The following is a 12,160-nucleotide window of genomic DNA, read 5'->3' as shown; positions in this document are numbered from 1 at the left end:
GAGTGGGGGCAAAGGCCTGGTAGTCTCCCTGCGGTTGAAGAAACATCACACAGGGAACCAAGACCAACTGTTCTAAAGCCTGGAGCACCAGCTTCTGCCTGTTTGCCAATACCAGAGTGCCCGGGGAGGAAGAGGAGAGTGCAGGAGGGAGCGAAGTCCACTGGAGAGCCCTGCTGAAAGGACTCCCTAGGTGAGGTGTGAGGATATGTCTGTGCACCGATCGTGTCACTGCCCATGTGCAATTTCGATTCTGCAATCCCAGTATGCCAGATGAGGGCCGCCATGGACTGAGCCACGTGAAAGTGCTCTGTATGACTTGCCAAACTGGTACTGATGCACTGCAGTGATCCCGTATGCCAGGAGGGGTCACTGGTAAAGTTGCTACTGTGAGAGCACCAAGACTTGTAATCCACATTTGCACCAGAGGAGTCTGGACCCATACTGTAAAGTACTATGGCAACTCTGCATGCCAAGATGGGATGCTGGTACTATCAGTGCCAAAAAGTTGCAGGCCATCACCCTAGGAAACAGTGAGGCTGCGTTTGGTGGGCTGAGAGAGTGAGTGAGACAACTGCCCTCCCCTGAGAGGCCCCGAGGACTGCTGATGATTCTGTGGACGACATCACACCGCCGCTGCTCTCCAGTCGTGAGCTGAGTAAAGGATAGGCCTCTCCTCCCCAGGCCACCCTCTTCTGCTGGAGAAGGTCGACTTACCACATCTTCACAAGCTGGGAGCTGCTCTGATAACTGAGGAACTCTGGCAGCCCCACTCAGGAAAGAGACTGCACCACTGGGTGCTGCCGAGTGGGCCGGGAGCAGCCCAACCTCCCCAAGTAGGATCAGAACCCATGGATGCTTGCGCTGAGGGCACCAGCAACAACGTTAAATACTTCCATGCTGCAGGAGCGGGAAGGACTGCAATTGGGCCTGTGGGGACCTGGGGGACTCACAGCTAACTGTGATGCAGCACCATAGGCACTTTTGACTAATTACTAAGGCGTTCTCTTGAGTACGGCATACAAGTAAACATTCCCTGGATGTGGCCACCAGTGAATGGAGAATAGCTCCAACCATGGCATAATAAAGAGGGTGGGACAGGGATTTGCTTGACAAATACTAGAGCCCCGACCTCAAGGAGACTATATTAATGATTGTGAATGTCGCTATTGTTTTGAATGTGTAAAGTTAGAAAAAAAAAATACTCCTTTTTCTCATAAAAGCATTGGACTGGACATACATTTATTCTTCGTACTATGTGCACTTTGACTTAAGAGTTGTGCTCACTTACCTGCATCTACACATCCCCCCTCCCCGAGGGAGCCTTTGACTGCTCAGCAATAGCTACCGTCGAGAGTCAAGTGCAGAAGGGGTACTTGGCCCAGTTGCTCAGGGTCCACTGTAGGTCTGGCCCTGCGGCATCAGCAGTAAAAGGCATCAACCACCACAGTTGGGCCCACTAGTCTCTGCATGCCACCTGGCCCTCTTAAAGGGGTTCTGACAGGAAGGCACCACGAGATACCAACTATCAGACTTACACCACAGTTTGCCCAGAGGTAGTGAGCAAGCAGTCTTACACTGCAAACATAACTTACTGTTAACATAACTACTCAAGTCAAACAAACAATAACTGCAACAGGGCTTTTGTCAAAGCTTACCTTGAGGCACTGCTTCACCAGTTTTCCACAGACACGTATTCTGAGACACTGCTTAAGTGCTCTGGTCCTAAAAGGTGTTGTCCCCTTTCATGGGCAGTAGGTTGAGGTGCTCTCTACTGCAATCACAGACAGCTGCTGACGTTGGAGGGGAGTCAGGCTTCCAGGTCCTTGCGCCAGATATTTGAGAAGTGCCATGAGATTTTATGGTTGTGCATCAAATCGGGGATGAGTTGAGACACATGAAGCTTATCCCGTTAGCTTTTCTGGGAGCCAGTCCCATGGAAATTGCTCTCCTGGCCCTAGAGAAGTTACCCCAGCTTGTTCAGTGGAACAGATCTTAGATCTCTTTCCCCCTTGGGATTACGGGTTTCCGAAGCAAGGCACTGTGGAGAATTGAAATACGGCTTCCCTGCCATTTTTCAGAGCAGCCACGGCCATGCTCTGACAGAAACATCAGACCTCAAGGACTCTACAGGAGTCCATCTAGACAGTCAACGAGCAACTCTAGCCTAGAAGGACCCCTCCTGACACGGTGGGCCTTCAGACCCTCCATGTCTCATGTTGGCATGTTCATATCAATCACCTGGTGGGGAACAGGAGGCGATATCCACCCTCGTACGCTGCATACATCCATCTGCGGGGATGGGCCTTCTACACATATTCTAGACTTTCATAAACAGCTCGGCCATAGAGGACTTGTTTAAGCTGCTAAAAAGCCAGATGCAGCCAGAAGAGCCAATTTCTCGCTGACAGCGCGTTTTAATATTTTCCACACTAAGCGGAAAATGTTGTATAGTAGTGTATGGTTCATGATGAAACTAATCTCTTTCGAAATGGTGGTCTGGTACTGATAAATCATCTCTGGACTGCCTCCTCAAAACTTTGCTTTGTGTACAGCCAGTTCTTTACTGTTTGCATACTTTATATTGGTCTGATTTAAGTTTTTGGGGGGTCGTTCCCTGATCCTGCGTGTTAGCAGGTACAGTTTTGCACCCTATGCCAAAGTACAGCCTTTACTAGACTACCACCTTACCAGATTTAGAAAACGTCAAACTGCCAGAACAAGTCTACAAAGCAATGGGAGGTCACCTCGTGAAAGAGAAAAATGCTTAACAGTCATCTCATACCAAAGCATGTAGCCAAATCATTTCCCTCATTCAACAAACTACAAATTTAAGTGAGCTGCTATAAAAGTATATAATTTCATCAGTTTATTTGTGAGTGAGCTACCTGCCTTTGAGGTTATGCCACCTACTATTTATTTATAATAAAATTGGTAACGTGTGGCCATGTGTAATTGACCATGCTTTTAATTTTTCCAAGCTAAATATTTTCAACATAGGTTCTAATTGGTATACTTTTTTCAACTCCTCGAACTGTGTCAAGTGAAAACACTATATTTTACATATACAAAACAAAACTCCTAAACAGAGTACAAATGCGATTTTCTGCACTGTGTGCTATATAAATGTAGCTATTCATTCAGCTAGTGAGTTCATGAGAGGGAGAGTAGGATGTAACCAGTAGTTAAGAGTCAACAGTGGTCTGGTTGTTCAATGAGTTGGGGTACTTGGTCTGCACAGTAACAAAAACTTGATCTGAGGGAAACGCCAATACCACAGAAAAAATATGTTGCAATAAAAATAGCATAACATGGTATAACTGAATGCAGCATGGCACAGCTTAACATCGTATAGACTGAACAGAATGTCAAACGCTGGATCTCTTAAAGTAAAAACCGTATTATTAAAGGAGTTAAGAAAACTGCGGTTGCATGCCATGAAAAGGTTCTAGAGCAGGCCCGGTAATTGTTTGCAGACCTGCAGGTGTACTCAAATGACTTCCTCGACCCATATGAGCGGGCACAAATTAAGATTAAAACTAATGTCTCACTTATGCTTTCAACTTCTTCCTATTCTTGGAATTACATACGAAAATAAAATTGAATGAGAAATGTAAAGTGTGTTGTTACCTGAGAGGCACCGGCAGGCATGACTCCAGTAATATGAGGCTACCAGGGCACAGCCCGGGGGGGGGGGAACCACCATGAATGCACTAACTGGCTGCTTCACGGTACAAAGGCCCGACATACGTAACACAAACTCAACTCATACCAATATTACAAGTGTGCATGCACAGAGGGAGGGCTGCACATCTACTGCTCTTACACACTACGGCTGAAATCGAAACCAAGGGCCAGATTTCTATCTTGGTGGACAGGGCATGATGTCACAGCAGCAACGGAGTTCCCTCTCCGCCAAGACTATGGTCCGCCCGACCCAATTTAAATGCAGGCGGACAATAGTTTGACGACGGCGGTGACTACTCCATGTGGCAGTCAGAGGTTTGGCTACATCTCCGCCCACCTAATTTAGATGAGAGGGCTTACGGCGGTTTTCAGTGCCAGTCACAGCCAGCGTAGGAAAGCATTCCTCTGGAACTATGAGTAATTTGCATTGTCAGGAAAGGAGAGTTTTGTACCAAACACCTTCATAACCTCAACAACGTTTTCAAACACAAAGCCTTTGCCACAAAAGAGTGCTCGCTTCTCCCCTATCCTTATATGTTCATCTACAGAGTTTCAAAGGAACTGTTGTCGGACACTCAGGAGCTGAACATGACAGGGCCATCAGTCTAGTTGCCTTCTCAGACAATATTGTATTGGCTCTTCACTCAAGCTATTTGTGGTGGTGAGAAAAACCTAAAAGCTCTTGTAATGCAGGTCTTCCATTTATTTTTTCCTTTTCAATCTCGATTGCTATGGAGCTGTTGAAGATTGCCACCCTTGCCCAGATCCTTGTGATGTTCAACAGATGGGAGAATGGTTGTTTTCTTTTGATCTTAAGGACACCTATTTACACATCATAATCTGGTGCCATAACAAGCTATTTTTATGTTTGCGGTGGGAGGAGCATAATTTAATGCCCCATATATTTATGCATCAAATATATTTATCTGTGTTATACAATTTTAATCAGTGTGCAGACATAGTAATCAGATTGTTAGCAAGTGGCTATATTTACTTGTAGCAGAAGACAATTTTATACAATCGAATTAGAAATAAGGTGTTGCTTGTGCAAACTATATTCACTTGACTTCCATTTTATGCCTTAACGTTAGCATGACTGGCTAGGCCTTAAACCACACCAGATCTTTTTCCAGGTCTTGGTAGTACACTCAGAAGAAAATTTTCTTCTAGAATGTTTTCCTTGTTTTCTCTCAACTGCAGGTGTCCTATCTACTATGTTAGTTAGAATATGCGTTTGTTTATGCAGAGAACTGATAGGTTTGGGAATAATATTTGGAACTTGGCTGTGGATATGCAAAGCGTGTGGCTAGGAGAGAGCCTCCTGTACCAGGCAGAGTAGATTATTGCTACTTTTAACGCTGTGCAGCAGTGTGCTTCTTTGTTTAGTGATGAGAATGTGGCTAGTTTGCCTGCTCCAAGGAGATGCTATACCTTGATTTGCTCTACCAGAGGGAGTTGGTGGGACGAAGCTTCCAGAACTTTCTACTGTATATGAATTGTGTGGCTCTTAGTATAGTTTATCAGATTGTGACCTGACTTCACGGAGGGAAGACCTTTCCCAAAGTCTATTAATTTCCTCCACTTGTGGTGTTGAGCTTCATGCTTGAAGACTTGTGATATTTTTCCTGAACCTTAACTTGGTTCAATAGATGCTGACCCCATTTTCATTCCATTTGTCATTTTACATGCCTTATTTAGATTAGGGAAATCCATTATTGAACCAATCTATTTTCTATGTTGTGTTTTGCACCTTGTTATATTTTGTATCTTCGGTTTCATAATTAACACATTTAGATTGTATGACCAAACTGATATGCTTATTTGATAAATTAATTTACTGATTAACTTTGATTAAATTATTAATAAAACTTCCTGGTTTGGACACGATCCATTCTGTTGTTTTTCCAGAGTCTAATTGTTTTCACTGTAATTGAAAATGTGTGCTGCTAGCTCCTTTCATACATTTCCAGTGGACAAAGGCCCATATAACCAGTGATGCAATCTGATAAGTAAAAAAATGCCCAGGTAGCAGGCCAGTCTGTTCCATGAGGTCCCTAAAGGGGATCAGGGCCCCCACTTGAAAGCAGTCGCTCAAAGTCACCAAGCCCACCTTTGTCCATGAGGTCAACTGTGCTGTAGGTAAGAAGGTCAGGGGTCACCGTGGGGTAGGCCCTTTAACAGTAGTTCGGGGGTGTAGGGATTCACATTGTGTCAGTACACCACAGCCTGTATCACCAACAATCTAGGGAAGTGGACAGTAAAACACCCGGATGGGGGATCTGTAATGCAGATTTTAATAGCTTTTCCAGCAACAGACCCTGGTTGGGTTCGGTGCCCAACTAGACAAGTTCTGACAGGCTCACTTCATCCAGCCGTCTTGTGATCCATTGTAGCTGGGCCGCTAGGTAGTACAGTTCAAAATGAGGCACAACCAAACATTCCTCAAAGGGGCAGGTGGTGGAGAGTGGCAAGTGCAACCCTATGGGGTCCACAATCCCAAATCAGCTTGTGGTGTTGTATGTTGAGCCTCCAAAACCAGGCCACCAGAACCCTCACTTGGAGATTTACAAAAAATAAATAAATAAAGTAGTCTCGGAAGCATGACCATTTTATAGAGAGCGCTTTATATGCCATGTTTGATAGCCTGGGGGAGCGTCAAAAAGAGACGCAAGACCTCAGGGACAGGAAGGCCTTCCCCATGTTTCTCTCATGGAGATCCACCAAGTCATGAAATATTTGGATGCCTAGATGTTTTAAGGTATGCTGAGCACAGGTCACATCTGGTGGGCAAGTGGTAGGGCTGCACATCCCATCAACCGCCGGGAACACAAAAGTCTTGCTCCTGTTTACCCAGAGACCTGAGTCCTGACCAAATACTTCAAGTAGCCGCAGTGCCTGGGGATATTTCTCTCAGCATCCTGAAGGTAAATGAGCAGATCGTCCATGTATAAGGAAATGACGTGAGCTGAACCATCCAGTTCAATGCCCCACTCTCTTCTCTCCACCCGGATTCTATACGCCAATGGCTCAATAGCCATGGTGAATAACACGGGTGACAAGGGGCAACCTTGACTAGTACCCCTGAATATTTCATAGGCCTCAGAACGTATTCGTCCTGTCGGAACCCTTGCCATCGGGTGAGTGTAGAGTATTCTGAGCCATCTTGTCCAATCGGTGCCCAACCCCATTCAAAGCACTGTTGCCTCCAAGAAGTCCCACTGCACTGTTTCAAAGGCCTTCTCTAGGCCGACCGACACAATCACTATGGAAGGGCCAGATGATCAGCCACAGGCGTAAAGAATTAAATAAAGTCTACAGAGGGTGTAGGAAGTGTTACAGGTCATTATAAACCTGTTTTGGTTTCTATGGGCTAGGGCCTGCATGTGGGTTAACAACTGGGAGGCTAATACTTTACAAAGTAGTTTGAAGTCAGAATTTAGCATAGAGAGGGGTCGAAAGTCTGAAACCCTGAAATCGTGCTAGGAAGATTTAGGTAGGGGAACTAACAAGGCCTCCCATGTTGCGCCCAGGAGAATTACCATATCAAAGCTTTTGCATACATTTCTGCCAGTTTGGGCATCAGTTCACCTGCAAACACTTTGTAGAACTCTAAGGGGAGTCAGTCTACTCCTGGGGTCTTATCTGTTGCCATGGTCTTAATGGTACTTCGGATCTGTATTTCCGTTACTTGTGAGCATAATGGCTTCTGATCCTGCTCCGAGAGCCCAGAGGAGCAGGCCCTTCAAGTTAAGTTCACCCATATAGTATTCAGACGTACGAACAATGTTTAAAATAGCAAGCAATGGACACATACCCTAAGGTTCATGTGTCTTACACTGTGCTTACACCAGGAAAGCTAGAATACTCTGAGACCCAGTGTGCTCAGCAGTATTACATAAGATGTGCTACTTCATCTTTCTACCAACCCAAACTCATATTTTAGTGTTTCAGAAAGCCAGAAAAGTCCACATTTTAATTTAATGTCTGAGAAATGTTACTGGACACTGAAGAAATGTATCTTCTTTACCTTGCCATGATGCCAGACGCTTTCATTCCCCTCTGGATCAATATTATCTGTTTCCAATGTGAGGTACACCAGTCGCCTTTTAAGCCCCTCCTCTTTGATCTGCTTCAGGGCTTGCTTGCCTATGAAATCTGCTTCCTGGAAGTGTCAAGAATATTGAATGAAAGATTATTATTTTGGCCGTATGAAAAGTTTATATTTCATGATATCACAAATTCACCTTACTTTCTTTTCTAGCAAATAACCAATGCATTCCTCCGATCTCTGATATATTTACATACTATATGTAAATTTTACACAAGGCTACTTGAATTGTGTGATTGTGCAATTGCAGCATTTTTCACATCTGCTGCATAATTTGCAGATCGTAACAAAGAAATGTTTCTAGCTCAAACACATCAAAAGTTACTAAAAAAGCACCAACACATGCTGCCGCACAGAGAAAGGCCGTTGGAAACAGCTGACTAGTCATCATTCTGTAGCTTTTTTCTCTAATTGGGTATTAAAGTTCTACTATGCAGTGTTAACATGCTTAGTAGGTATTGGCTATTAAAGTTCTACTAAGCAGTGTTAATATGGGTCGAAATGACAAACTAATGAAGTATGTGCTGCGTTAAGCTTCTTAATTTATCTTTTCGTGCTGTGTAATTAAGTCAACCCTGCTGCACAATTTAGTCCTCTTGTGCTACATAATTCCAGTAGTTCTGATTTTACACCGCACACAACACAAACTGCTTGAACACGTCTGATCTACCAGTGACAGCAGGCACCGGTTTTCAGAACACAGAACCTGGTAAGTGCTGTGAATTGAAGTTCTGTCTTGTGTACGAACCCTGCTTTAGCACTACCCACTTAACAGAAAAAGCCTGCACATGATACACACAACAGACCTGTGGGGACCTACATATTAGCCAGGCTACCTCCACCACCGCCCAAGGATAACGCTGCTTACTGCTGGCGTATATTGTTATTTCAAGCAGAGAGATATAGCATGTCGAGGTATAGTCAGTCTTGTTTAGTAACTGTTCGTATTTCTGACTAAATGCAATAAAAGCCGTTTAAAAAAAATTGTTACACACAATAAGGCTTCTGTAGTTATGGATGGCACCATAGGTTTCATTTTTGTTTTCTTTAATAACTTTCCACCAGTTATTAACTCTTCATTTTTCACCAGTTCGATGAATTCAAGACGAAGGTAACAGATAACATCTAATTCCCCGCACCAAATATGTTGAGTGTTGGTCAACAGGGGGTACAAGTTGTAAAGAGGTTTTTTTTGAGGTGTGCTTTCAAAATCCATGTTCTCCGATGCAGTAAAAACTGCTGGGCAAACGTACATGAATTTTGGTGTGAAAATAGAGGTTCCATCAGAATAGACCCTTTTAGTGGTTTGGTGTCACCCAGTTCCGGACTTTTTTGGTAGTTAATAAAGAAATGAAAAAACTATCAGTAAAGTAATTTGTGCCCTTAAGCTTGTGAGCCAGACTGAGTTTTTAAAATAAGTGGCTGAAAGTTGCGGGTCACAGATACACATGTGGCTCATGAACCAAACCTCATCTGACTGGACGAAGAGGGGTTGGATTCTTCTCTCCATCCACCACAAGTGAGAGCAGGAGAACTGGAACTAGCAGCAACCTGAAGAACCAGAGGGGTTTCCAAGTCTGACAGCGTCTGATCCCTCCGGATAGGACAACGAGACACAAACACATGTCCGTGCTGGATTGTCTCTTAAGAGTAGTGTTTTAGGTCCTAGAGTACCACTGCTGTTGCGGAAGAATTTTCCAACGTACTACTTTTATACCCTTCACAATGTCTCTCTAACTGTACCTGTTTGAGCAGTCACGGCTTATTCCCCAGGACTCTCAAGAGGCGCTAGGAAGTACCAAGCTAAGACTCAACAGGACACAGTTTTGCACACAATAAAATGGAAGTCCGGTTGCAGATATTGATTGCACAAGGAGTGTCTGTGCTGACTGCAGGAAATGTATGGCAGTTAAAAGCCGCCTTCTGGCAATTAGATTTAACCCCGATCCTGTACCTGAACTCCCGTAAACATTGCAAGTGATCGTTGCCGCCCCGGACACGGAGAGAAAGCCTCACACTTATTCAAAGCTGCTCCTGATAAAAAAAAAACTGTCACGTGCTTGAATTTTTTTTTTTACAAAGAACAAATGCAAAGATGTTATCCTAATGCACATCTTTGTCAAGGTGTTCTAGGTGGTTTGTACGTTCACGGCTCTTCACGATCCTCGTGTTACAGGCATCTATAAAAAGGGATGTGGGCGTGTGACGTAACTAGTTCGCGCGCGCTCTGGAATTAGCGCCCGGATCACTGCTGGCAGCAAAGGTCGCTTCGACCTTGAGCCGTACACAGCATATGCCACCGGAATACTGTTCGTAACTCCGAGTCACTGGCAATAAAACTAAAATAATCCCAGAACACAGAAATACAACTTCAAGATTATCTTATCTTCCAATTCAGCGACGTGGTTAGAATCCTATCCGGTTCCAGGCAGCGGAAATAGAAGGATTACACCAAACGCGTACAAAAGAAAAATACGATACAATCCGTTTCCTGTGTTGGGTGACAATTTTAAGCAGTCACTGTTCAACAGTTTCAACACACATTTTGGGGAGCAATTTACTCTCCCACCTTTAATAATAGATACGATATCACTGCGTGCTTCATTTATGATTGCGCCTTTCCTTCAACTTGTACAGTATTCTTACCCCCTTGTTGTACAGTTTTTATGTCAGCGGTTTTGCTGGAGGCCGAGTTCTCAGCAGGCCTGCGTTCTTTACTTCATCAAATCTTCGTTTACACCAAAAACATCAAAGGCTACTGTTGATGTTCCCACTAAGGCAGAAGGTCCTCCAGAAGAGGTAGACCGATTGGGGTAAGTCTGAGGCCCACCAGATCCAGGACAGGGAGGTACTACAGCACTATCAGGCAAGGCTGGTCAGACAGGTCAGCACGTGGGCCAGTTTCTGGAGGTTTGTAGGCATGTTTTATCGCTGAATGGCCAGTACTTACTGTTTAGTTCCCTGATATTTTCACAAACATTGCCTGTAGCAAGCACAACTGCACGCAGTCTCCCATACCTTGCAAAACGCCTATACAACATGCCTTTACAAGTTCCAAACTGCCCAGTTTGTAAATGTTGGCCACTTTTTTAGCTGTCTGATTCACTAAGGGGGGGGGGGGCACTTTTATGTTGGTGTCCGTGTATCTTCTATTTTAGTCTTCCCCTAACCAGATTAGAATCACACACTATCCGGCCCACCCAGGAACTATCTTATGACTCTAGTTCATTCTGTCCAGATCTTCCTTGGAACTGTAGCAGCGGAGAAGCGTACAGGAGTCCTGTGCCCAACTGCAGACAGAACGCATTCCTCCAGGAATCCTCTTGGGGATGACTCAGGTGTGCAGTATTCTGGATACTGCACAGTCTCATAGGTTGTGAAAAGATCTAACCAAGGTATCCCCACTTAGTGAAGATATCCTGAGCCACCTCTCAGTGATGATGCCAATTTGTGGTCTGACGGGTATCACCTCCTGAACTCTCCCACCTGGGACTGAGGAATTCCACCAGATGGTTAGCTACAAGGGGTATCCCCATGACGGTCCAACCATGTCAAAAGGCAGTGCTTCCTGGCACAAGATCCTAAAACCCACACTTGTTTGTTGCTATACTACACAATGGATGTACTGTCTGTTAAGATCTGTACAGTGATCTCCTTAATGGATGAGAGAATAACTTTCAGGGTTAGCTGAAAGGCACAAAACCCCAGAGGAATGATGTGGAGCTTAGAGTCTGTTGGAGACCAGTGGCCCCTGATCTCCACTTTTCCCACGTGACCACCATCACCAAGAGATGATGCATGTCACAAGTGTGAGCTCTGGTTGGGGCAGGGAAAACAGCTGCCACATGACAGGTTGGTACCCACCTCCCACCACTGATGTTTCCTTAGTGCTTCTTTCAAGATACAGATCTTGTCCTACAGACAGTCCTGGAGTTGAGCTCATTGAAAACAGAGGTTCCACCGAAAGGCCTGAATGAGCAAAAAGGCACAATGGACTAGGAGGAAGCATGAGGCCATGAGTCCAAGAAGCCTCAAAACTGTCCACCCAGCAGTAGCCAGGCTATTTTTTGAAGTACTTCAAAGCAGAACCGCTTTTACAGAAAAAAGCCTGGAGTAATGAAATGGCATGTCCATAAGGGCCACCTTCATTCCCCCAGAAAAGCCTGTGACATGCACAGAGACAAGATGTCTATTCACCACATTGTCCATGGCGCAAACTACAGTCTGTAGTATCTAAATTGGCTCTCAGCACATACGTAGCTGCATGCTGACTGAATTATCTGAGCAAAAGTATTACTCTGGAATGGCAGGTAAGATCTTGCTGGCCATAACCCAGAGGCCCTACGTAAAGCACTCCAGAAGGAAGAC

General features: G+C 44.7%; 1 protein-coding gene and 1 long non-coding RNA gene across 2 annotated transcripts in view; one reads left to right on the top strand and one right to left on the bottom strand.

The window, feature by feature from the left end:
- DMGDH (dimethylglycine dehydrogenase) overlaps positions 1-12,160 on the bottom strand; it is a 458,426-nt gene that overhangs the window by 38,044 nt on the left and 408,222 nt on the right. Inside the window, exon 15 of the mRNA XM_069223293.1 lies at positions 7,712-7,846. Coding sequence (XP_069079394.1) covers positions 7,712-7,846 — 135 coding nt within the window. The remainder of the gene's footprint in view (positions 1-7,711; positions 7,847-12,160) is intronic.
- Positions 1-12,160, top strand: part of LOC138284491 (uncharacterized) — a 192,779-nt gene that overhangs the window by 150,877 nt on the left and 29,742 nt on the right. The gene's annotated exons all lie outside the window — the stretch shown is intronic.

This window comes from Pleurodeles waltl, chromosome 1_1, assembly GCF_031143425.1.
Source record: "Pleurodeles waltl isolate 20211129_DDA chromosome 1_1, aPleWal1.hap1.20221129, whole genome shotgun sequence".
Classification (NCBI taxonomy): domain Eukaryota; kingdom Metazoa; phylum Chordata; class Amphibia; order Caudata; family Salamandridae; genus Pleurodeles; species Pleurodeles waltl.
The sequence above is the reverse complement of the archived record's forward strand: the minus strand, read 5'-3'. Positions and strand labels throughout refer to the sequence as shown.